Below are 27,382 nucleotides of genomic sequence, written 5' to 3'. Positions count from 1 at the left end.
GCGTATTGATTTAATTTCATTTGCGATTTTCATGAATAGTTAATGTTTTGTTATGCTAATGAGCTTGCGTAGCTCAGTTGGTAGAGCATGGCGCTTGTAACGCCAGGGTAGTGGGTTCGATCCCTGGGACCACCCATGCGTAGAATGTATGCACACATGACTGTAAGTCGCTTTGGATAAAAGCGTCTGCTAAATGGCATATATATTTCAAACCAATCCCAAAAGGGGATATCTGGGAAGTATTTTAAACCAATCCCTTACCAGGTATTTTAATGATGGTCCCGTATGACCAGGTATGTGATGTGTGTATAATGACTGATAACAGAATACTACTAAGAGGCTACAGGTAGATAACGTTGAGGAGCTCGGTTACTAGTCCAACGCTCTAACCACTAGGCAGGTAGATAACGTTGAGGTTACTAGTCCAACGCTCTAACCACTAGGCTACCTGCCACCTCTACACTCTAACCACTAGGCAGGTAGATAACCACTCTAACCACTAGGCTACCTGCCACCTCTACACTCTAACCACTAGGCAGGTAGATAACCACTCTAACCACTAGGCTACCTGCCACCTCTACACTCTAACCACTAGGCAGGTAGATAACCACTCTAATCACTAGGCTACCTGCCACCTCTACACTCTAACCACTAGGCTACCCTGCCACCTCCACACTCTAACCACTAGGCTACCCTGCCACCACTACACTCTAACCACTAGGCTACCCTGCCACCTCTACACTCTAACCACTAGGCTACCCTGCCACCACTACACTCTAACCACTAGGCTACCTGCCACCACTACACTCTAACCACTAGGCTACCCTGCCACCACTACACTCTAACCACTAGGCTACCTGCCGCCTCTACACTCTAACCACTAGGCTACCCTGCCGCCTCTACACTCTAACCACTAGGCTACCCTGCCGCCTCTACACTCTAACCACTAGGCTACCCTGCCGCCTCTACACTCTAACCACTAGGCTACCCTGCCGCCTCTACACTCTAACCACTAGGCTACCCTGCCGCCTCTACACTCTAACCACTAGGCTCCCCTGCCGCCTCTACACTCTAACCACTAGGCTACTCTGCCACCTCTACACTCTAACCACTAGGCTACCCTGCCACCTCTACACTCTAACCACTAGGCTACCCTGCCTCCTCTACACTCTAACCACTAGGCTACCCTGCCTCCTCTACACTCTAACCACTAGGCTGCCCTGCCACCTCTACACTCTAACCACTAGGATACCCTGCCACCTCTACACTCTAACCACTAGGCTACCTGCCACCTCTACACTCTAACCACTAGGCTACCCTGCCACCTCTACACTCTAACCACTAGGCCACCCTGCCTCCTCTACACTCTAACCACTAGGCAGGTAGATAACGTTGAGGAGCGAGTATATGAAAACACTTACATTATATAACATTCCAGTTCACATTCTCTCACACACACACACACACACACACACACAGTAGTAAACACGTTACCATGTGTCCGTGTCACAGAAAAGAAACCAGACACACTTCGGGTGCTTTCGTAAATTCCGTCTGGTCATCTACTCCGACTCTCATCTGAGTGTGCAGAATAACTGATGAATTCGCTTAACACCCGTTGTCAGTAAACCTCAGTAAACTCATCAGCCAGAGCATCCGGTCTGAAAACGAAACGCTCTGAATTTGGAACGGACAATCTGACAGCACAGTTACAGTCACCAACTCTCTGGATAACATGAAAACAGCCTAACCAGCTCTGCTAAGGAAAGTAATGTTCAGTGAGCTTTTCTCTCTCACTTAGATGTCTGGAAGTAGCTAGCAAATTAACATGACTGCTGTTGATAGTACATTCAGATTGACCCTTAAAGAGATGGGCGGGGCTACGGCTTAAGAGGGTGTGGACCCTTAAAGAGATGGGCGGGGCTACGGCTTAAGAGGGTATGAACCCTTAAAGCGATGGGCGGGGCTAAGGCTTAAGAGGGTGTGAACCCTTACATAGATGGGCGGAGTTACGGCTTAAGAGGGTGTGAACCCTTACATAGATGGGCGGAGCTACGGCTTAAGAGGGTGTGAATGATGCTGAATGGGTGTAGACAAAGTAGAGCTCTCCAGTAGGTGTGTCAAAAATATTGGCTTAAAAAAAGTTGATTAACTTTCAAAGCAGAATTACTTTCCCATTGTTGCTCAAATGCAGTGTATGATATATATATATAGCTCTGAGTCTCTACTTTAATCCAATGTAAAAAATTAAATAAAAACAATTTAAAATGTTGCTATATACGACAAATTTGATCCGGTCGGTCACATATTAATATACAGTCAGTAGTAAACTCGTTCCCCTGTGTCCGTGTCTCACACACACACACACACACACACACACACACACACACACACACACACACACACACACACACACACACACACACACACACACACACACACACACACACACACACACACACACACACACACACACACACACACACACACACACACACACACACACTTACCATATAGAGCCTTGGCGCTAATCTTGCTGTCAGATCTGGCCACCCCACTGCAGAGAGAGGAAGAGCAGGAGGAAGAGGAGGAGGGGTTACCAGGGTTACGTAGTCTGCCCTTCATCGCTTCTCCGATTGTTTTTCTCAAACTCATCCAAAATGTCACCAATGCACCAATACAAACACTATCTATCACTAATCAGTCGCACTACACACTGACACTGGGCTACAGTGAGTAAGAGTTTCCAGACAGGACTGGAAGAGATTAGTCCTGAGATTCTGAGCATATGGCCCAGAGAGAGAGAGAAGAGGCATGGAGAACAGGGAGAGAGAAGGAGAGCAAGAGACGGAGAGAGAGAGAGAGAGAGAGAGACAGAGAGAGAGAGAAGAGGCATGGAGAACAGGGAGAGAGAAGGAGAGCAAGAGACGGAGAGAGAGAGAGACAGAGAGAGAGAGACCGAGAGAGAGAGAGAAGAGGCATGGAGAACAGGGAGAGAGAAGGAGAGCAAGAAACAGAGAGAGAGAGAGAGAGAGAGAGAGAGAGAGAGAGAGAGAAAGAGAGAGGGAGTGGAGGCATGGGCCTCGGGGGAAGGAGAGAGAGAGGAGGCGTGGGTCACAGGTAGAGTAAGTAGAGAGAGGGGGGTGGGCGTGGGGCACATGGAGAGAGAGAGATAGGGAGAGAGAGAGATAGCGAGAGAGAGGGGGGGCACATGGAGAGAGAGAGATAGCGAGAAAGAGAGAGAGAGGCCTGGGGCACATGGAGAGAGAGAGAGAGAGAGAGAGAGAGAGAGAGAGAGAGAGAGAGAGAGAGAGAGAGAGAGAGAGGGGGGCATGGGGCACATGGAGAGAGAGAGAGAGAGAGAGAGAGAGAGAGAGAGAGAGAGGAAAGCTGGAGCCAGGAACCCAGGGAAAGCAAACATGCAACAGAGACAGAAACAGAGGTTTCTCTGTCCTCCAGGAGTCCCTGACCCACACCCAGTCTGACATAAAATCACTAACCTAGTATATCTCACCGTGTTTAACTAGAAGTCTGGGAAAGGGCATCTATTAAAAGATGGAAAATGGATGTGTGTGTGTGTCACTCACTTGGCCTGCCTTATCGGAGGTCCCAGGATACTCATGATCTAAGACATCAGCCGGAGAAGAAGAGAGGCTGAGAGGAGAGAGAAATGACATCATGTTTGTTTACTAAACCGAGCCTAGGACGTTTCCCACAAGATTAATTCTATACATGAGATATATATATATATATTGATAGACTACGTCTAAAACAATCAACATCGGTTACACAACCGTAACGTCTTCTCACTTAAACATTGACAGAATCAAATCCAAGTTTATTGGTACAGAGATTTGCAGATGTTATCGCAGGTGCAGCAAAATGCATTGTGTTCCTGGCTCCAACAGTGCAGTAATATCTAACAATGCTTGTGTTCCTGGCTCCAACAGTGCAGTAATATCTAACAATGCTTGTGTTTCTAGCTCCAACAGGGCAGTAATATCTAACAATGCTTGTGTTCCTGGCTCCAACAGTGCAGTAATATCTAACAATGCTTGTGTTCCTGGCTCCAACAGTGCAGTAATATCTAACAATGCTTGTGTTTCTAGCTCCAACAGGGCAGTAATATCTAACAATGCTTGTGTTCCTGGCTCCAACAGGGCAGTAATATCTAACAATGCTTGTGTTCCTGGCTCCAACAGTTCAGTAGAGAACTTTTTAGGTTGTCAGCGATGTGCACGCTAAGGAACGTGAAAGACTTTGACCCTTTCCAATGCAGCCCCTGTTGATGGGGGTGTGCTCTCTCTGCTGTCTGCTTTAGGTCCACGTCCAATGCAGCCCCTGTTGATGGGGGTGTGCTCTCTCTGCTGTCTGCTTTAGGTCCACGTCCAATGCAGCCCCTGTTGATGGGGGTGTGCTCTCTCTGCTGTCTGCTTTAGGTCCACGTCCAATGCAGCCCCTGTTGATGGCGGTGTGCTCTCTCTGCTGTCTGCTTTAGGTCCATGTCCAATGCAGCCCCTGTTGATGGGGGTGTGCTCTCTCTGCCGTCTGCTTTAGGTCCACGTCCAATGCAGCTCCTGTTGATGGGGGTGTGCTCTCTCTGCCGTCTGCTTTAGGTCCACGTCCAATGCAGCCCCTGTTGATGGGGGTGTGCTCTCTCTGCCGTCTGCTTTAGGTCCACGTCCAATGCAGCCCCTGTTGATGGGGGTGTGCTCTCTCTGCTGTCTGCTTTAGGTCCATGTCCAATGCAGCCCCTGTTGATGGGGTTGTGCTCTCTCTGCTGTCTGCTTTAGGTCCACGTCCAATGCAGCCCCTGTTGATGGGGGTGTGCTCTCTCTGCCGTCTGCTTTAGGTCCACGTCCAATGCAGCCCCTGTTGATGGGGGTGTGCTCTCTCTGCTGTCTGCTTTAGGTCCACGTCCAATGCAGCCCCTGTTGATGGGGGTGTGCTCTCTCTGCTGTCTGCTTTAGGTCCACGATCAACTCCTTCCTTTTGTTGACGTTGAGGGAGAGGCTGTTTTCATGGCACCACTCCGCCAGGGCCCTCACCTCCTTCCTGTCATCTTAAGTTTCTGCCTATAAGTGGGGAGGAGTAGAATGGAGGAATGATCTGATTTTTTTTTCGAAGGGAGGGCCTTGTAGCTATCCAGGAAGAAGCAGTAGCAATGACCCTCGGTCCTCAATGCAAGTGTAACACAGGAGACGTGTTGATAGAATTCCGGTAGCATTTTCCTCAGATTTCCGTGTGGTTCAGTTGATAAGAGCATAGTGCTTGCAACGCCAGGGTTGTAGGTTCGAATCCCATGGGGACCAGTATGGGGGGGGTCAGAGTGCTGGGTGGGTGGGTCAGAGTGCTGGGTGGGTCAGAGTGTTGTTGGTGGGTGGGTCAGAGTGCTGGGTGGGTCAGAGTGTTGTTGGTGGGTGGGTCAGAGTGCTAGGTGGGTCAGAGTGCTGGGTGGGTCAGAGTGCTGGGTGGGTCAGAGTGCTGGGTGGGTCAGAGTGCTGGGTGGGTCAGAGTGTTGTTGGTGGGTGGGTCAGAGTGCTGGGTGGGTCAGAGTGCTGGGTGGGTCAGAGTGCTGGGTGGGTCAGAGTGCTGGGTGGGTCAGAGTGTTGTTGATGGGTGGGTCAGAGTGCTGGGTGGGTCAGAGTGTTGTTGGTGGGTGGGTCAGAGTGTTGTTGGTGGGTGGGTCAGAGTGTTGTTGGTGGGTGGGTCAGAGTGTTGTTGGTGGGTGGGTCAGAGTGTTGTTGGTGGGTGGGTCAGAGTGTTGTTGGTGGGTGGGTCAGAGTGTTGTTGGTGGGTGGGTCAGAGTGCTGGGACTAACAACCGTTTATGACTAACAACCGTTTATGACTAACAACCGTTTATGACTAACAACCGTTTATGACTAACAACCGTTTATGACATGCCTGTTGAAATGATAAGATGCCCAAAAGTAGTTAAAAACAATATTTCCATCTTAAGCAGCGAAACTGTTTGGGGAAAATCAGCTTTGTTTACATAGCAAGGATGAAAAGAATGTCATTTTGGCTGTAATGATCTCCAAAATTCAACTCGCACCGTTGATTTAGCAACAGACCAATCCCATTGTGACGCGAGGGGAAGATGACACTATTTGGCATAACAGGGCCTCTAAGGTGGTAGGAGGACACAATAGGGCTAACAGCACTGTCGCACAATCTCTAGCCTACGATTAGCATATGATTAGCCTACTATTAGCCTACTATTAAAAGAGCATATTGGAATTGTTTTAACTCAATTAATTGACATTTGCTATGTTTTTAAATCAAATCAAATTGTATTTGTCACATACACATGGTTAGCAGATGTTAATGCGAGTGTAGCGAAATGCTTGTGCTTCTAGTTCCGACAATGCAGTAATAACCAACAAGTAATCTAACTAACAATTCCAAAACTACTACCTTATAGACACAAGTGTAAGGCAATAAATAACATGTACATAAAGATATATGAATGAGTGATGGTACAGAGCTGCATACTTGGTTTCCAGTGTACTTCTTTGAGAGCCGTTGCCAGCTTATGCATTGGTTTTTGGTTCAGACCCCGGGTTGAATAGAGCTGCCTTGGGAAGTTCAAACAGGATCCAGGTCAGGGAAATCTCATTTCTGATCATATTTCTGGTGAGTGACCGCCGATCTAAATATCCCAAAGTTATTTTCGGGTGTAGGTAATAAAACAAGAAACATTCTCAGCAAATAACTTAGTAAATAACAACCAGTTAAGTTAACTATTAGTTCATTTACTGTGCCTTAAGAAAACAAGGTATATAACCAAAGGGCAGTAGAGCAATGACTCTTTATCTCTTGATGATAGGAACCGTGTAAAAAAACAAACATTTTAAAAAACTATCCCTTTCCTCTCGTCAGACTTGATGGCACCTCCTCAAGACAGTCAGTTAACGATGACGTAATCATGTAATGTCTACTGTGTCTCCGTCTAATGACACCATAAATAATGGTATATATATATATATTTCCACTCTATGATGTTGGAATAATATTGTGAAATTGTGAAAATGATGATAATGTCCTTTTAGTGTAAGAGCTGTTTGAAAAGACCACCTGAAGTTTCTGCCTGTTTTTGGAGGGATGGAGTTTTGACCTGCTTGGTGACATCACCGGGTCGGTAAATTCGTTAATAGACCAATAGGAAAGAGAGTTCCAAACCTCTCTGCCAATAACAGTTCGTTTTCCATTTTCCCCTCCCCACTCAGACCACGCCCCCAGACAGTCCTAGAAACATTCTTGCTTGAGAAATAGCTCTTTGCTAAGAAGCAAATTTTGTTTATTTTTCACCATATTAATTGAAAACAAATCACAGTAAGTTACTTAATTGTTACTCAGAAATTATTGGATATTGAGATAAAAAAAAAACGTCTGCATTGGGCCTTTTAATGCATTGACTTACGAGAAGTAAAGTGCTGTTACGTTATGTCTACTCCTGCTCCGATGTTCGACGTCACCAGTCGACTAACCACCGGGCCTGGCATCCATCTTTACTCACACCTGGACTTCGTTGCTTATCATTTATCTAGCGCTCTGTTCCGTCAGTCATCAGGTTGTAATTGTTTGTGTTTCCATGTCCAGACGCTTCTCTTGTTTTGTACCGGTCTTTGTTTGTTTGTTTGTTTTCTTCATTAAACCCACTAACTGCACCTTCTTCCTGACTCCCTGTGTCTACGTTACAGGTGTCTGCTTCACACTGCAGATTTGAGTTTCATCCAGTAACTTTTTAAATCGCCATTTTGTATTTTTGTGGAAAAAAAATACCTACTCTTTTTTTTTTTTTTTTTTTTTACAAGAAGAGGATTATTTTCACTCTACTCTTCCCTTCCTTCTTTAAATCGTTGTTTACCTTCTCTAAGCATCTCTTTATATTAGCTTGTGCTATATTGATTACAACTGAAAGCCCAGGGAAGGTCTGATGTCACTCGTTGGTTACTAGCTGCTACTATTAAGTGCTTGACTGACTGGTCAGGTACTGGCTCAGTCTACCTGTCAGCTGGGTGTCCATATGGTACAGGTATTACCAAGCAAAAGGGCTCTGATTGGGCCCTACCCCTTCGGCCCTGGTCAAAAAGTACTGTATATAGGGAATCATCATCGGGCTGAGGTAACAACCGGCTGAGGTGAGGTAACAAGGGGCTGAGGTAACAAGGGGCTGAGGTGAGGTAACAACGGGCTGAGGTGAGGTAACAAGGGGCTGAGGTGAGGTAACAAGGGGCTGAGGTAACAACGGGCTGAGGTGAGGTAACAAGGGGCTGAGGTAACAAGGGGCTGAGGTGAGGTAACAACGGGCTGAGGTGAGGTAACAAGGGGCTGAGGTAACAACGGGCTGAGGTGAGGTAACAAGGGGCTGAGGTAACAAGGGGCTGAGGTGAGGTAACAAGGGGCTGAGGTGAGGTAACAAGGGGCTGAGGTGAGGTAACAAGGGGCTGAGGTGAGGTAACAAGGGGCTGAGGTAACAAGGGGCTGAGGTGAGGTAACAACGGGCTGAGGTGAGGTAACAAGGGGCTGAGGTAACAAGGGGCTGAGGTGAGGTAACAACGGGCTGAGGTGAGGTAACAAGGGGCTGAGGTGAGGTAACAAGGGGCTGAGGTAACAACGGGCTGAGGTGAGGTCATGACTGTAAGTCGCTTTGGATAAAAGCGTCTGCTAAATGGCATATATTATTATTATTATTATTATAGGTAACAACGGGCTGAGGTGAGGTAACAACGGGCTGAGGTGAGGTAACAACGGGCTGAGGTGAGGTAACAAGGGGCTGAGGTGAGGTAACAAGGGGCTGAGGTGAGGTAACAAGGGGCTGAGGTAACAAGGGGCTGAGGTGAGGTAACAAGGGGCTGAGGTGAGGTAACAAGGGGCTGAGGTGAGGTAACAAGGGGCTGAGGTGAGTAAACAAGGGGCTGAGGTGAGGTAACAACGGGCTGAGGTAACAACGGGCTGAGGTGAGGTAACAACGGGCTGAGGTAACAACGGGCTGAGGTGAGGTAACAAGGGGCTGAGGTAACAACGGGCTGAGGTGAGGTAACAACAGGCTGAGGTGAGGTAACAACAGGCTGAGGTGAGGTAACAACAGGCTGAGGTGAGGTAACAACAGGCTGAGGTGAGGTAACAAGGGGCTGAGGTGAGGTAACAAGGGGCTGAGGTGAGGTAACAAGGGGCTGAGGTGAGGTAACAAGGGGCTGAGGTAACAACGGGCTGAGGTAACAACGGGCTGAGGTAACAACGGGCTGAGGTGTGGTAACAAGGGGCTGAGGTAACAACGGGCTGAGGTGAGGTAACAACAGGCTGAGGTGAGGTAACAACGGGCTGAGGTGAGGTAACAAGGGGCTGAGGTGAGGTAACAAGGGGCTGAGGTGAGGTAACAAGGGGCTGAGGTGAGGTAACAAGGGGCTGAGGTAACAACAGGCTGAGGTGAGGTAACAATGGGCTGAGGTAACAACGGGCTGAGGTAACAACGGGCTGAGGTGAGGTAACAAGGGGCTGAGGTAACAACGGGCTGAGGTGAGGTAACAATGGGCTGAGGTAACAACGGGCTGAGGTGAGGTAACAACAGGCTGAGGTGAGGTAACAACGGGCTGAGGTGAGGTAACAAGGGGCTGAGGTGAGGTAACAAGGGGCTGAGGTGAGGTAACAAGGGGCTGAGGTGAGGTAACAACGGGCTGAGGTGAGGTAACAACGGGCTGAGGTGAGGTAACAAGGGGCTGAGGTGAGGTAACAAGGGGCTGAGGTGAGGTAACAAGGGGCTGAGGTAACAACGGGCTGAGGTGAGGTAACAATGGGCTGAGGTAACAACGGGCTGAGGTGAGGTAACAACAGGCTGAGGTGAGGTAACAACAGGCTGAGGTGAGGTAACAACAGGCTGAGGTGAGGTAACAACAGGCTGAGGTGAGGTAACAACAGGCTGAGGTGAGGTAACAACAGGCTGAGGTGAGGTAACAAGGGGCTGAGGTGAGGTAACAAGGGGCTGAGGTGAGGTAACAACGGGCTGAGGTGAGGTAACAAGGGGCTGAGGTGAGGTAACAAGGGGCTGAGGTGAGGTAACAAGGGGCTGAGGTGAGGTAACAAGGGGCTGAGGTGAGGTAACAAGGGGCTGAGGTGAGGTAACAAGGGGCTGAGGTGAGGTAACAAGGGGCTGAGGTAACAACGGGCTGACTGACAATCTCTCCCAGTGCCTGCTTCCATCTACAACAAGACACAGACTGCGAGGATATTAATAGCCATTAAAACTGTGCCGGAGGAGCAACAAGGAGCATGAGAGGCGCTGGAGCTTATCTAGATACAGCTTATCTACATATCTATATAATACCATAGCAGATTACACAAACAAAGTATGCACACCAAATGGAACCCCGTTCCCTGTATAGTGTCCTCCTTTTGACGCAGAGTCCTTTGAACTATATAGGGAATAGGATACCATTTGGGACGAAGGCCATGACCAATAGGTGAATGAGAGGCCTGGGAGACTATAGTGACTAGGTAGTGTTTAATTCAACACTTCCTCTTTCCTCTCTTATCTCTCCTCTCTCCCATTGTTCCGGATAGCCAGGTGCTGGCAGGAGACTAGGTTTCAGGGTAGGAGGGAGGGAGGGGGGATGAGAGAGGGGCAGGGAGGGAGGGAGGGAGGGAGAGATGAGAGCGAGGGAGGAAGGGGATGAGAGAGAGGGAGGGAGGATGTGGATGGGAACATGCTCCCTCTGCTGTCTCCTGAAGTCCACGATTAGCTCCTTTGTTTTGTTGACGTTGAGAGGGAGGTTATTTTCCTGGCACCACTCTCCCAGGGCCCTCACCTCCTCCCTGTAGGCCGTCTCGTCGTTGTCGGTAATCAGGAGTACCACTGTTGTGTTGTCTGCAAACTTGATGATTGATTTGGAGACATGCGTGGCCACGCACTCCTAGGTGAACATGGAGTACCGGAGGAGAATCAGCAAAGCGGAGGTGTAATTTCCACCGTCACCACCTGGGGGCGACCCGTCAGGAAGTCCAGGACCCAGTTGCACAGGGCAAAGTTCAAACCCAGGGCCCGAGCTTAACTGTCACGCCTTGGTCATTGTATTTTGTGTTTTTGGTATATGTTTGGGTAAGCCAGGGTGTGACATGGGTTTATATGTTGTGTTTCGTATTGGGGTTTGTAGTAATTGGGATTGTGTATGATTAGGGGTGTGTCTAGTTAGGCTTGGCTGCCTGGGGCGATTCTCAATCAGAGTCAGGTGGTTGTCGTTGTCTCTGATTGAGAACCGTATTTAGACAGCCTGACTTTCGCGTTGTAATTTGTGGGTGTTTGTTCCTGTCTTAGTGTTGTAGTCACCAGATAGGCTGTAATAGGTTTCACGTTTCGTTTGTTGTTTTCATATTACAGTTATTTCATGTACCGCGATTATTTTCATTAAAGTCATGAGTAACCTACACACTGCATTTCGGTCTGACTCTCTTCATTCAACAGACGAACAACGTTACAGAAACACCCACCACTCACAGACCGAGCAGCGTGTGAACTGGCAGGATCTAAAGGAGGACGTTATGGACAGCAGAAGCATGGAGTATACTACGTGGGAAGAAATCGACAGGTGGGCGGCCGACCCAGAGCCTGGGATTCCCTACAGCAATGCGAAGAGGGCTATAGACGTATGGAGTCGAAAAGGAAAGCACGGCTATACAGAGCGAAAACCGAAAGTAACGGGGGTAAGCGCAGAGAGAGAGTGGCTGAGTCAGGAGTCAGACCTGAGCCTACTCTCCCTGTTAATCGTGAAGAGCAGTTGCAGTGGGAGAGACTGCACCATTTGGAGATTTGGACATGGGAGGAGGAATTAGACGGAAAGGGACCCTGGGCGCAGCCGGGAGAATATCGCCGTCCCAAGGAGGAAATAGAAGCAGCTAAAGGGGAGAGGTGCAGGTATGAGGAGGCAGCACGGAGACACGGTTGGAAACCGGAAAAACAGCCCAAAAAATTATTGGGAGGGGGCTAGAAGGGAAAATAGTTATGCCAGGTAGGAGACCTGCGCATACTCCCTGTGCTCACCGTTGGGCTAGAGAGACCGGGCAGGCACTGTGTTATGCTATGGAGCGCAGTGTGTTTCCAGTGCGGGTGCAGAGCCAGCTGCGGCACATACCAGCCCTTCCTATTGGCCGGGCTAGAGTGGGCATCGAGCCAGGTAAGCTCGGGCAGGCTCGGTGCTCAAGAGCTCCAGTGCGCCTGCACGATCCGGTCTATCCAGAGCCACCTCTACACACCAGTCCTCCGGTAGCAGCTCCCCGCACCAGGCTTCCTGTGCGTGTCATCGATCCAGTACCACCAGTTCCAGCACCACGCACCAGGCCTCCAGTGCACCTCGCCTGTTCAGCGCAGCCAGCGCTTTTCTCCTCTCCTGCGCTGCCGGAGTCTCCCGCCTGTTTAGCGCAGCCAGAGCCTTTCTCCTCTCCTGCGCTATCGGAGTCTCCCACCTGTTTAGCGCAGCCAGAGCCTTTCTCCTCTCCTGCGCTGCCGGAGTCTCCAGTCTGCCCAGCGCGGCCGGAGTCTCCAGTCTGCCCAGCGCGGCCAGTGCTCCCAGCCTGCTCAGCGCGGCCAGTGCTCCCAGTCTGCCCAGCTCCGCCAGTGCTCCCAGTCTGCCCAGCTCCGCCAGTGCTCCCAGTCTGCCCAGCGCGGCCAGTGCTCCCAGTCTGCCCAGTGCTCCCAGTCTGCCCAGTGCTGCCAGTCTGCCCAGTGCTCCCAGTCTGCCCAGCGCCGCCAGTCTGCCCAGCGCCGCCAGTGCTCCCAGTCTGCCCAGTGCTCCCAGTCTGCCCGGCGCCGCCAGCGCCGCCAGTCTGCCCAGCGCCGCCAGTCTGCCCAGCGCCGCCAGTCTGCCCAGCGCCGCCAGTCTGCCCAGCGCCGCCAGTCGGCCCAGCATCGCCAATCTGCCAGGATCCGCCAGAAGTGCCAGTCTGCCAAGATCTTCTAGATCGGCCAGACAACCTGAATCATCCAGTTCCACCTGCCAGCCAGGATTTACCGGAGCCTACTACCTGCCTGAGCTTCCTCTCAGTACTGAGCTTCCTCTCTGTCCCGGGCTGCCCCTCTGTCCCGGGCTGCCCCTCTGTCCCGGGCTGCCCCTCTGTCCCGGGCTGCCCCTCTGTCCCGAGATGCCCCTCTGTCCCGAGATGCCCCTCTGTCCCGAGATGCCCCTCTGTCCCGAGATGCCCCTCTGTCCCGAGATGCCCCTCTGTCCCGAGATGCCCCTCTGTCCCGAGATGCCCCTCTGTCCCGAGCTGCCCCTCGGTCCCGAGCTGCCCCTCAGTTATGTGGGGATCAAGGTGAGGACTATTAGGCCATGGTCGGCGGAGAAGGTGGATTATCCCAGGACGCGAAGGGGAGGAACTAGGACATTTATGGAGTGGGGTCCACGTCCCGAGCCAGAACCGCCACCATGGACAGACGCCCACCCGGACCCTCCCTATGCTCTTGAGGTGCGTCCCAGAGTCCGCACCTTAGGTGGGGGGTTCTGTCACGCCTTGGTCATTGTATTTTGTGTTTTTGGTATATGTTTGGGTAAGCCAGGGTGTGACATGGGTTTATATGTTGTGTTTCGTATTGGGGTTTGTAGTAATTGGGATTGTGTATGATTAGGGGTGTGTCTAGTTAGGCTTGGCTGCCTGGGGCGATTCTCAATCAGAGTCAGGTGCTTGTCGTTGTCTCTGATTGAGAACCGTATTTAGACAGCCTGACTTTCGCGTTGTAATTTGTGGGTGTTTGTTCCTGTCTTAGTGTTGTAGTCACCAGATAGGTTTCACGTTTCGTTTGTTGTTTTCATATTACAGTTATTTCATGTACCGCGATTATTTTCATTAAAGTCATGAGTAACCTACACGCTGCATTTCGGTTTGACTCTCTTCATTCAACAGACGAACGACGTTACATTAACGATGAGCTTTGTGGGCAAATGGTGTTGAAGGTTGAGGTGAGGTCATTTTCACCTGTGTTTCTGCTAGTACACTGCTCAAAAAAATAAAGGGAACACTAAAATAACACATTCTAGATCTGAATGAATGAAATATTCTTATTAAATACTTTTTTCTTTACATAGTTGAATGTGCTGACAACAAAATCACACAAAAATGATCAACGGAAATCAAATTTATCAACCCATGGAGGTCTGGATTTGGAGTCACACTCAAAATTAAAGTTGAAAACCACACTACAGGCTGATCCAACTTTGATGTAATGTCCTTAAAGCAAGTCAAAATGAGGCTCAGTAATATGTGTGGCCTCCACGTGCCTGTATGATCTCCCTACAGCGCCTGGGCATGCTCCTGATGAGGTGGCGGATGGTCTCCTGAGGGATCTCCTCCCAGACCTGGACTAAAGCATCCGCCAACTCCTGGACAGTCTGTGGTGCAACATGGCGTTGGTGGATGGAGCAAGACATGATGTCCCAGATGCTCAATTGGATGCAGGTCTGGGGAACGGACGGGCCAGTCCATAGCATCAATGCCTTCCTCTTGCAGGAAATGCTGACACACTCCAGCCACATGAGGTCTAGCATTGTCTTGCATTAGGAGGAACCCAGGGCCAACCGCACCAGCATATGGTCTCACAAGGGGTCTGAGGATCTCATCCCGGGTACCTAATGACAGTCAGGCTACCTCTGGCGAGCACATGGAGGGCTGTGCGGCCCCCCAAAGAAATGCCACCCCACACCATGACTGACCCACTGCCAAACCGGTCATGCTGGAGGATGTTGCAGGCAGCAGAACGTTCTCCACGGAGTCTCCAGACTCTGTCACGTCTCTCACATGTGCTCAGTGTGAACCTGCTTTCATCTGTGAAGAGCACAGGGCGCCAGTGGCAAATTTGCCAATCTTGGTGTTCTCTGGCAAATGCCAAATGTCCTGCACGGTGTTGGGCTGTAAGCACAACCCCCACGTGTGGACGTCGGGCCCTCATACCACCCTCATGGAGTCTGTTTCTGACCGTTTGAGCAGACACATGCACATTTGTGGCCTGCTGGAGGTCATTTTGCAGGGCTCTGGCAGTGCTCCTCCTGCTCAAAGGTGGAGGTAGCGGTCCTGCTACTGGGTTGTTGCCCTCCTACGGACTCCTCCATGTCTCCTGATGTTCTGGCCTGTCTCCTGGTAGCGCCTCCATGCTCTGGACACTACGCTGACAGACACAGCAAACCTTCTTGCCACAGCTCGCATTGATGTACCATCCTGGATGAGCTGCACTACCTGAGCCACTTGTGTGGGTTGTAGACTCCGTCTCATTCTCCCACTAGAGTGAAAGCACCGCCAGCATTCAAAAGTGACCAAAATATCAGCCAGGAAGCATAGGAACTGAGAAGTGGTCTGTGGTCACCACCTGCAGAACCACTCCTTTATTGGGGGTGTCTTGCTAATTGCCTATAATTTCCACCCGTTGTCTATTCCATTTGCACAACAGCATGTGAAATGTATTGTCAATCAGTGTTGCTTCCTAAGTGGACAGTTTGATTTCACAGAAGTGTGATTGACTTGGAGTTACATTGTGTTGTTTAAGTGTTCCCTTTATTCTTTTGAGCGGTGTGTATATAAAACTGTCTTCCAATGATATGATGTCATAACAACCGGTTTTACTCGCTGGATAGTTACAAATAAAAACATTAAAGGAAGAGGACTTCATCAGATATTGTGGCCAACACTGATTCTACCATGAAGGCCTGATACAAGAGTCGTGGACTAGTGGGCCTCATTTACAGAAGTTCACTATGAGTCTCAAATAGCACCCTATTCCCTACATAGTGCACTACTTTAGACCAGAGCCCCATGGCACCCTATTCAATACACTATATTTGACCAGAGCCCTATGGCACCCTATTCAGTACACTATATTTGACCAGAGCCCTATGGCACCCTATTCAGTACACTATATTTGACCAGAGCCCTATGGCACCCTATTCCCTACATGGCCAAAAGTAGTGCACTAAGGGCCCAACCTGTCACCTCTGCACTGTCTGTTACTTGACTGCTCCAGACCTTGTATGAAGCACTAGCCAGTAGCTCAATACTAATTACCTTATACAGTACATCATTCCACGATCAATATCAATCATCATTCCACAATTAATTTCAATCATCATTCCACGATCAATATCAATCATCATTCCACGATCAATATCAATCATTATTACACAATCAATATCAATCATTATTACACAATTAATATCAATCATTATTACACAATCAATATCAATAATTCCACGATCAATATCAATCATTATTCCATGATCAATATCAATCCTCATTCCACGATCAATATCAATCATCATTGCACAATCAATATCAATCATTCCACGATCAATATCAATCCTCATTCCACGATCAATATCAATCATCATTGCACAATCAATATCAATCATTCCACGATCAATATCAAGCCTTATTCCACGATCAATATCAATCATTACACGATCATTCCACAATCAATATCAATCATCATTCCACGATCAATATCAATCATCATTCCACGATAAATATCAATCCTTATTCCACGACCAATATCAATCATTACACGATCATTCCACGATCAATATCAACCCTCATTACACAATCAATATCAATCCTCATTCCATGATCAATATCAATCCTCATTACACAATCAATATCAATCCTCATTCCACGATCAATATCAATCCTCATTCCACGATCAATATCAATCCTCATTCCACGATCAATATCAATCCTCATTCCACGATCAATATCAATCCTCATTCCACGATCAATATCAATCCTCATTCCACGATCAATATCAATCCTCATTCCACGATCAATATCAATCCTCATTCCACGATCAATATCAATCATCATTACACGATCAATATCAATCATCATTAAACGATGCTGGGGACCAACTGCTGGCTTGCTTCTGAAGCTAAGCAGGGTTGGTCTTGGTCAGTCCCTGGATGGGAGACCAGATGCTGCTGGAAGTGGTGTTGGAGGGCCAGTAGGAGGCACCCTTTCCTCTGGTCTAAAAAAATATCCCAATGCCCCAGGGCAGTGATTGGGGACATTGCCCTGTGTAGGGTTCCGTCTTTCGGATGGGACGTTAAACGGGTGTCCTGACTCTCTGAGGTCATTAAAGATCCCATGGCACTTATCGTAAGAGTAGGGGTGTTAACCCCGGTGTCCTGGCTAAATTCACAATTTGGCCCTCATACCATCACGGTCACCTAATAATCCCCAGTTTACAATTGGCTCATTCATCCCCCTCCTCTCCCATGTAACTATTCCCCAGGTCGTTGCTGTAAATGAGAACGTGTTCTCAGTCAATTTACCTGGTAAAACAAGGGATAAATCAAATATAGCCACTAACCTAAACCCTGAATCAACTTTGTGTAACTTAAATATAGCCTCTCACCTAAACCCTAAATCAACATTGTGTAACTTAAATATAGCCTCTGACCTAAACTCTGAATCAACATTGTGTAACTTAAATATAGCCTAAAACCCTGAATCAACATTGTGTAACTTAAATATAGCCTCTCACCTAAACCCTGAATCAACATTGTCAACCAGCCTCTGTGACATAACGACTTACTAGAATCGGCGTCCTCAGAGCACGCGCAGACCAGCTGGCTGGTGTGTTTACGGAGATATTCAATCAATCCCTATCCCAGTCTGCTGTTCCCACATGCTTCAAGAAGGTCACCAATTCAATTCAAATCAAGGGGCTTTATTGACATGGGAAACATGTGTTAACATTGCCAAAGTAAGTGAGGTAGATTATATATAAAGTGAACTAAACAATTATATATATATATATATATACACACAGTGTTGTAACAATGTACAAATGGTTAAAGTACACAAGGGAAAATAAATAAGCATAAATATGGGTTGTATTTACACTGGTGTTTGTTCTTCACTGGTTGTCCTTTTCTCGTGGCAACATTGTTCCTGTTCCCAAGAAAGCTAAGGTAACTGAGCTAAATGACTATCGCCCCGTAGCACTCCCTTCCGTCATCATGAAGTGCTTTGAGAGACTAGTCAAGGATCATATCACCTCCACCATACCTGACACCCTAGACCCACTCCAATTTGCTTACCGCTACCAATAGCTCCACAGGCGATCTCAACCACACTGCACACTGCCCTAACCCATCTGGACAAGAAGAATACCTATGTGAGAATGCTGTTCTTCGATTACAGCTCAGCATTTAACACCATAGTACCCTCCAAATTTGTCATTAAGCTCGAGACCCAGGGTCTCAAATCCGCCCTGTGCAACTGGGTACTGGCCTTCCTGACGGGCCACCCCCAGGTGGTGAGGGTAGGAAACAACATCTCCACCATGCTGGGGCCCCACAAGGGTGCATTCTCAGCCCTCTCCTGTACTCCCTGTTCACCCATGACTGCGTGGCCATGCACGCCTCCAACTCAATCCCCAAGTTTGCAGATGACAATACAGTGGTAGGCTTGATTGAGTGGCTGCTGCCAACACACTGACTCAGCTCCAGCCACTTTAATAATGGGAATTGATGGGAAATGATGTAAAATATATCACTAGCCACTTTAATATAATGTTTACATACCCTACATTCATCTCATATGTATATGTATATACTGTACTCTATATCATCTACTGCATCTTTATGTAATACATGTATCACTAGCCACTTTAAACTATGCCACTTTGTTTACATACTCATCTCATATCTATATACTGTACTCGATACCATCTACTGTATCTTGCCTATGCCGCTCTGTACCATCACTCATTCATATATCTTTATGTACATATTCTTTATCCCCTTACACTTGTGTGTATAAGACAGTAGTTTTGGAATTGTTAGTTAGATTACTTGTTGGTTATTACTGCATTGTCGGAACTAGAAGCACAAGCATTTCGCTACACTCGCATTAACATCTGCTAACCATGTGTATGTGACAAATAAATTTGATTTGATTTGATTACCAACAATGACGAGGCAGCCTACAGGGAGGAGGTGAGGGCCCTCGGAGTGTGGTGTCAGGAAAATAACCTCACACTCAATGTCAACAAAACTAAGGAGAAGATTGTAGACTTCAGGAAACAGCAGAGGGAGCACCCCCCTATCTACATCGATGGGACAGTAGTGGAAAGCTTTAAGTTCCTCGGCGTACACACCACGGACAAACTGAAATGGTCCACCCACACTGTGGTGAAGAAGGCGCAATAGCGCCTCTTCAACCTCAGGAGGATGAAGAAATTTGGCTTGTCACCAAAAATACTCAAACTTTTACAGATGCACTATCGAGAGCATCCTGTTGGGCTGTATCACCGCCTGGTACGGAAACTGCTCCGCCCACAACCGCAAGGCTCTCCAGAGGGTAGTGAGGTCTGCACAACGCATCACCGGGGGCAAACTACCTGCCCTCCAGGACACCTACACCACCCGATGTCACAGGAAGGACAAAAATATCATCAAGGCCAACAACCACCCGAGCCACTGCCTGTTCACCCCGCTGTCATCCAGAAGGAGAGGTCAGTACAGGTGCATCAAAGCAGGGACCGAGAGACTGAAAAATAGCTTCCATCTCAAGGCCATCAGACTGTTAACCTCTCTTGGGTAGGGGGCAGGTAGTATTTTCACTTCCGAATGAAAAGCGTGCCCAAAGTAAACTGCCTGTTACTCAGGCATAGGATATGCATATAATTGGTAGATTTTCGATAGAAAACACTCTAGAGTTTCTAGAAGTGTTCAAATAATGGCTGTGAGTATAACAGAACTGATTTGGCAGGCAAAACCCCGAGGACAAACCATCCCAAAAAATATCAGCCTACCACTATTTTCAATGTCACTTTTATTATAAGGAGAAGTCCTCCCAGATTGCAGTTCCTAGGGCTTCCACTAGATGTCAACAATCTTTAGAAAGAGTTTCAGGCTGGTTTTTGGAAAAATGAGCCAGAAATTGTAGTTTTTCTAGGTGGCTCCCATTTTGGCTCTAGTGTTTCCAAGCGTGTGAATGAGAACGCGTTCTTTGGTATTTTTCTTGTGTAAAGACAATAACGATTCTCCGTCTTAAATTGTATCATTTATTTACGTATTAGGGTACCTAAGGATTCATTATAAACGTTGTTTGAATTGTTTGGAAAAGTTTATTAGTAACGTTTGGGATTCATTTTGTACGCATTTTGATGGGAGGGAAACTGGGTGGATTTTTGTCTGGAATTAGTGCACGTGCCTTAAGAATTCAGAAAAAGGAGGTATCGAACATTATCGAACATTATCAAACAAAACAAAAATGTATTGTCTAAGTTGGAGACCTGGGAGTGCCACCAGATGAAGATCATCAAAGGTAAGTGATTAATTTTAATGCTATTTCTGACTTTTGTGACACTCTCCTTGGCTGGAAAATGGCTGTATGGGTTTCTGTGGCTAGGAGCTGACCTAACATAATCGCAAAGTGTGCTTTCTCCGTAAAGCATTTTTTTAATCTGACACAGCGGTTGCATTAAGGAGAAGTTTATCTTTATTTGTATGTTTAACAAATGTATCGTTTATCAATGTTCATGATGAGTATTTCTGTAATTTGATGTGGCTCTCTGCACTTTCACCGGATGTTTGTTTGAGACAAGGCATTTCTGACCATAACGTGCCAATGTAAACTGAGATTTTTGGATATAAATATGAACTTTATCGAACAAAACATACATGTATTGTGTAACATGAAATCCTATGAGTTTCATCTGATGAATTTCATCAAAGGTTAGTGATTCATTTGATCTCTATTTCTGCTTTTTGTGACTCTATTTGGCTGGAAAAAAATGGCTGTGTTTTTCTGTGACTTGGCTCTGACCTAACATAATCGTTTGGTGTGCTTTCGTCGTGAAGCCTTTTTGAAATCGGACACTGTGGTGGGATTAACAACACTTTTATCTTTAAAATGGTGTAAAATATTTGTATGTTTGAGGAATTTTAATTATGGGATTTCTGTTTTGAATTTGGCGCCCTGCACTTTCACTGGCTGTTGTCGAGGTGGGACGCTACCGTCCCACTGATACCAGAGAGGTTCATTAATAATTAAAAATTGGATGTAATAAATGTATCACTAGTCACTTTAAACAATGCCACTCTCTATAATGTTTACATACCCTACATTACTCATCTCATATGTATATACTGTACTCTATACCATCTACTGCATCTTGCCTATGCTGTTCGGCCATCGCTCATCCATATATTTATATGTACATATTCTTATTCATTCCTTTATACACACAAGTGTAAGGTAGTTGTTGTGAAATTGGTAGATTACTTGTTCGATATTACTGCATTGTCGGAACTAGAAGCACAAGCATTAGCTACACTCGTGTCTGCTAACCGTGTGTATGTGGCCAATACAATTTGATTTGAATAGTCTTTTATGATATTTGCCCATATTCATAAAGCGCCTTGAAGTAGGGTTTATTTACATGTATTTGATCCTTATTTTACCAGGTAAGTTGACTGAGAACACATTCTCATTTACAGCAACCACCTGGGGAATAGTTACAGGGGAGAGGAGGGGGGGATGAATGAGCAAATTGTAAACTGGGGATTATTAGGTGACCGTGATGGTATGAGGGCCAGTTTGGGAATTTAGCCAGAACTTCACATAGCCTCTGACCTAACCCTGAATCAAAATGATATGACTTCACATAGCCTCTGACCTAACCCCTAACCCTGACTCAACATTATAAAACGTAATTTAGCCTCTGACCTAAATCTAACCTTGTATAACATCATATATGTCACACCCTGACCTGTTTAACCTGTCCTTGTGTTTGTCTCCACCCCCCTCTCCAGGTGTCTCCCATCTTCCCCATTATCCCCAGTGTATTTATACCTGTGTTCTCTGTTTGTCTGTTGCCAGTTTGTCTTGTCTCGTCGAGCACACCAGCGTGTTCTGTGATTCGAACTGTCTGCATCTGAGTCTTATCCTGAGTTCTGATAATATAGCCTCTGACATAAGACGAGATGAATTGGTCTACTGGACTACTGACGTAAGACGTCTACTGGACTACTGGACTACTGGTCTACTGGTCTACTGACGTAAGACGTCTACTGGACTACTGGTCTACTGACGTAAGACGTCTACTGGACTACTGGACTACTGGTCTACTGGAATACTGGAATACTGGACTACTGGTCTACTGGAATACTGACGTAAGACATCTACTGGAATACTGGACTACTGGTCTACTGGACTACTGGACTACTGACGTAAGACGTCTACTGGACTACTAGACTACTGGTCTACTGGTCTACTGACGTAAGACGTCTACTGGTCTACTGGTCTACTGACGTAAGAAGTCTACTGGATTACTGGACTACTGACGTAAGACGTCTACTGGGCTACTGGAATACTGGTCTACTGGACTACTGGTCTACTGACGTAAGACGTCTACTGGACTACTGGTCTACTGACGTAAGACGTCTACTGGACTACTGGACTACTGGTCTACTGGAATACTGGAATACTGGACTACTGGTCTACTGGACTACTGGAATACTGACGTAAGACATCTACTGGACTACTGGACTACTGGTCTACTGGACTACTGGTCTACTGGACTACTGAACTACTGGACTACTGAACTACTGGACTACTGATGTAAGACATCTACTGGACTACTGGTCTACTGGACTAATGGTCTACTGGTCTACTGGTCTACTGACGTCTACTGGACTACTGGTCTACTGGACTACTGGATTACTGACGTAAGACATCTACTGGACTACTGGACTACTGGTCTACTGGACTACTGGTCTACTGGACTACTGACGTAAGACGTCTACTGGTCTACTGGACTAATGGTCTACTGGACTAATGGTCTACTGGACTACTGGAATACTGGTCTACTGGACTACTGGTCTACTGGACTACTGACGTAAGACGTCTACTGGTCTACTGGACTACTGGAATACTGGACTACTGGACTAATGGTCTACTGGACTAATGGTCTACTGGACTACTGGAATACTGGACTACTGGACTACTGGTCTACTGGAATACTGGACTACTGGACTACTGGCGTCTACTGGACTACTGGTCTACTGGACTACTGGACTAATAGTCTACTGGACTAATGGACTAATGGTCTACTGGACTACTGGAATACTGGACTACTGGACTACTGGACTACTGACGTAAGACATCTACTGGACTACTGGACTACTGGTCTACTGGAATACTGATCTACTGGTCTACTGGACTACTGGTCTACTGGAATACTGGACTACTGACATAAGACGTTTACTGGAATAATGGTCTACTGGACTACTGGACTACTGGACTAGTGGTCTACTGGACTACTGGTCTACTGGACTACTGGTCTACTCGTCTACTGGACTACTGACTACTGACGTAAGACATCTACTGGAATACTGGACTACTGGACTACTGGTCTACTGGACTACTGGTCTACTGGTCTACTGGACTACTGGTCTACTGGTCTACTGGACTACTGGTCTACTGGTCTACTGATGTAAGACATCTACTGGAATACTGGACTACTGGTCTACTGGAATACTGACGTAAGACATCTACTGGAATACTGGACTACTGGTCTACTGGACTACTGACGTAAGATGTCTACTGGACTACTGGACTACTGACGTAAGACATCTACTGGACTACTGGTCTACTGACGTAAGAAGTCTACTGGACTACTGGTCTACTGGACTACTGGACTACTGGTCTACTGGACTGCTGGACTACTGGTCTACTGGTCTACTGGACTACTGATGTAAGACATCTACTGGAATACTGGACTGCTGGACTACTGGTCTACTGGACTACTGGTCTACTGGTCTACTGGACTACTGATGTAAGACATCTACTGGACTACTGGTCTACTGGTCTACTGGACTACTGGTCTACTGGAATACTGGACTACTGGTCTACTGGAATACTGGTCTACTGGTCTACTGGTCTACTGGAATACTGGACTACTGGTCTACTGGAATACTGGAATACTGACGTAAGACGTCTACTGGACTACTGGACTACTGGAATACTGGTCTACTGACGTAAGACATCTACTGGTCTACTGGTCTACTGGACTACTGGACTACTGGTCTACTGGAATACTGGAATACTGGAATACTGACGTATGACGTCTACTGGACTACTGGTCTACTGGACTACTGATATAAGACATCTACTGGACTACTGGACTACTGACATAAGACATCTACTGGACTACTGGACTACTGGTCTACTGGACTACTGGTCTAAGACATCTACTGGTCTACTGGACTACTGGTCTACTGGACTACTGGTCTACTGGACTACTGGTCTACTGGACTACTGGTCTACTGGTCTACTGGTCTACTGGACTACTGGTCTACTGGACTACTGGTCTACTGGACTACTGGTCTACTGGTCTACTGGTCTACTGGACTACTGGACTACTGGACTACTGGTCTACTGGACTACTGGACTACTGACGTATGACGTCTACTGGACTACTGGACTACTGGTCTACTGGAATACTGGTCTACTGGACTACTGACGTAAGACGTCTACTGGACTACTGGACTACTGGACTACTGGACTACTGGTCTACTGGTCTACTGACGTAAGACGTCTACTGGACTACTGGACTACTGGACTACTGGTCTACTGGACTACTGGTCTACTGGACTACTGGTCTACTGGACTACTGGACTACTGGACTACTGTTTGAGTTCCTGCACCTCTTACAGACTATTACCTTCAAAATGTCTTCTGAACACCGGGACCCATTTCAGTCCACTTCAAAACACACATCTTATCGCATATTATGTATTACCCATAAGAATAGCAGAAGTATTCTCATGCTAAACAGTGACTGTATGACATTCAAACAAAATATGATACTGTCGTATGTAATCTTCCTATCTGCCTCAATAGGCCCTGAGTAGCAGAAACGGGGATTAGACCATGATTCAAACTCCTCCAGTAAAACAGGGATTAGAACATGATTCACACTGCTCCAGTAAAACAGGGATTAGAACACGATTCACACTGCTCCAGTAAAACAGGGATTAGAACACGATTCAAACTGCTCCAGTAAAACAGGGATTAGAACATGATTCACACTGCTCCAGTAAAACAGGGATTAGAACACGATTCACACTGCTCCAGTAAAACAGGGATTAGAACACGATTCACACTGCTCCAGTAAAACAGGGATTAGAACACGATTCAAACTGCTCCAGTAAAACAGGGATTAGAACACGATTCACACTGCTCCAGTAAAACAGGGATTAGAACACGATTCACACTGCTCCAGTAAAACAGGGATTAGAACACGATTCACACTGCTCCAGTAAAACAGGGATTAGAACACGATTCAAACTGCTCCAGTAAAACAGGGACGAGAACACGATTCACACTGCTCCAGTAAAACAGGGATTAGAACACGATTCACACTGCTCCAGTAAAACAGGGATTAGAACACGATTCAAACTGCTCCAGTAAAACAGGGATTAGAACACGATTCAAACTGCTCCAGTAAAACAGGGATTAGAACACGATTCACACTGCTCCAGTAAAACAGGGATTAGAACATGATTCACACTGCTCCAGTAAAACAGGGATTAGAACACGATTCAAACTGCTCCAGTAAAACAGGGATTAGAACACGATTCACACTGCTCCAGTAAAACAGGGATTAGAACACGATTCAAACTGCTCCAGTAAAACAGGCTCTTTTTGGTTGTTCACAGCGTCATAGCCTCCTCGGTTGGAACGACTACAGTAGGGATCGGCTATTAAATTCAACTTGATTGGAGATACACAACACATTCCCCGCCTCTTGTCCCAATCCGTTCAGCCGTCACTGACAACCACATACCAGATGTTTAACAGGGTCATTAGCATATTGAAAAACCACTATTTCTTGCCCTCGACCGACCTAGCTCAAGATCTAAACATTGGGCTGAATATGTTTTCAGGTGACACAGTTTATTACATTCATAGGGAAGGGAAAAGGGAGACTTAGTCAGTTGCACAACTGAATGTATTTTTGCGCATTTAAACAAACCCTTCCTGACTCACAGCGTTGCAGGGGGCTGCCTTAACTGACACCAGGAAACACAGGGAACGGTGCAGGGGGCTGCCTTAACTGACATCCAGGAAACACAGGGAAGGGTGCAGGGGGCTGCCTTAACTGACATCCAGGAAACACAGGGAACGGTGCAGGGGGCTGCCTTAACTGACATCCAGGAAACACAGGGAAGGGTGCAGGGGGCTGCCTTAACTGACATCCAGGAAACACAGGGAACGGTGCAGGGGCTGCCTTAACTGACACCAGGAAACACAGGTTTAACAGGGGGCTGCCTTAACTGACACCAGGAAACACAGGGAACGGTGCAGGGGCTGCCTTAACTGACACCAGGAAAACATTGGGAACGGTGCAGGGGCTGTTTAACTGACACCAGGAAAAACAGGGAACTTAGTGCAGGGGGCTGCCTTAACTGAACCAGGAAACACAAACCCTTGCCTGACACCAGGAAACACAGGGAACGGTGCAGGGGGCTGCCTTAACTGACATCCAGGAAACACAGGGAACGGTGCAGGGGGCTGCCTTAACTGACACCAGGAAACACAGGGAACGGTGCAGGGGGCTGCCTTAACTGACACCAGGAAACACAGGGAACGGTGCAGGGGGCTGCCTTAACTGACATCCATGACACCAGGAAACACAGGGAACGGTGCAGGGGGCTGCCTTAACTGACATCCAGGAAACACAGGGAAGGGTGCAGGGGGCTGCCTTAACTGACACCAGGAAACACAGGGAAGGGTGCAGGGGGCTGCCTTAACTGACATCCATGACACCAGGAAACACAGGGAGTGCTTGTTGTTGGGCAGAACAGCAGTAACCTTGCGGTTACTGGACCAATGCTCTTAACCCCTAGGCTACCTGCCACTCCATTGTGCCAATAAGAGAGCCAACGACATGCTACCTTTTTGTAGCATTGCTAACAATGCTAATGTCTTTTTTTTCAGAGCTTTGAACCCCAATGTTGGCTAGCTAGCTATATTTGGTTATGGGAGGTTTTTACACAGATTCTTTATTTCCGTTTTAGGCATAAAGCTTTCGGTTTACCTCATGCAGTTGAAATAAAGGTCACCTTTTTAAAATGACATGGCGCCATCTAACTTCAGATGTAGAACATTTTCAACTTTTTAAACTTTTCTTTCTGTACAAACAATGTAAAACAGATATGAAAACAGTAAGTCAATAAATTAATTCATTAATAAATATAAGACAAACAGTGTAATAAAGTCTCTTGAATTAGACGTTTGAGAGAGACAGAGAGAGACAGACAGAGACCGAGACCGAGACAGAGACAGAGAGAGAGACAGAGAGAGAGACAGAGAGAGACAGAGAGAGAGAGAGA

General features: G+C 47.1%; 1 protein-coding gene across 5 annotated transcripts in view; it reads right to left on the bottom strand.

The window, feature by feature from the left end:
* The window catches only part of LOC124037453 (epidermal growth factor receptor kinase substrate 8-like protein 2), a 155,818-nt gene that overhangs the window by 118,114 nt on the left and 10,322 nt on the right, over positions 1-27,382 (bottom strand). For 2 of the 5 annotated variants that reach the window (XM_046352167.1, XM_046352166.1), the window contains exons 2-3: positions 3,588-3,654; positions 2,511-2,557 (exon numbers count right to left, since the gene is read on the bottom strand). In XM_046352167.1, coding sequence (XP_046208123.1) covers positions 2,511-2,557; positions 3,588-3,622 — 82 coding nt within the window. In that variant the 5' untranslated portion in view covers positions 3,623-3,654. Of the gene's footprint in view, positions 1-2,510; positions 2,806-3,587; positions 3,655-27,382 lie in introns of those variants that run through there. The other 3 variants (XR_006839190.1, XM_046352165.1, XM_046352170.1) reach the window with 2 other exon arrangements.

This window comes from Oncorhynchus gorbuscha, linkage group LG06, assembly GCF_021184085.1.
Source record: "Oncorhynchus gorbuscha isolate QuinsamMale2020 ecotype Even-year linkage group LG06, OgorEven_v1.0, whole genome shotgun sequence".
Lineage (NCBI taxonomy): Eukaryota > Metazoa > Chordata > Actinopteri > Salmoniformes > Salmonidae > Oncorhynchus > Oncorhynchus gorbuscha.
This window is presented reverse-complemented; position numbering and strand designations above follow the sequence as displayed.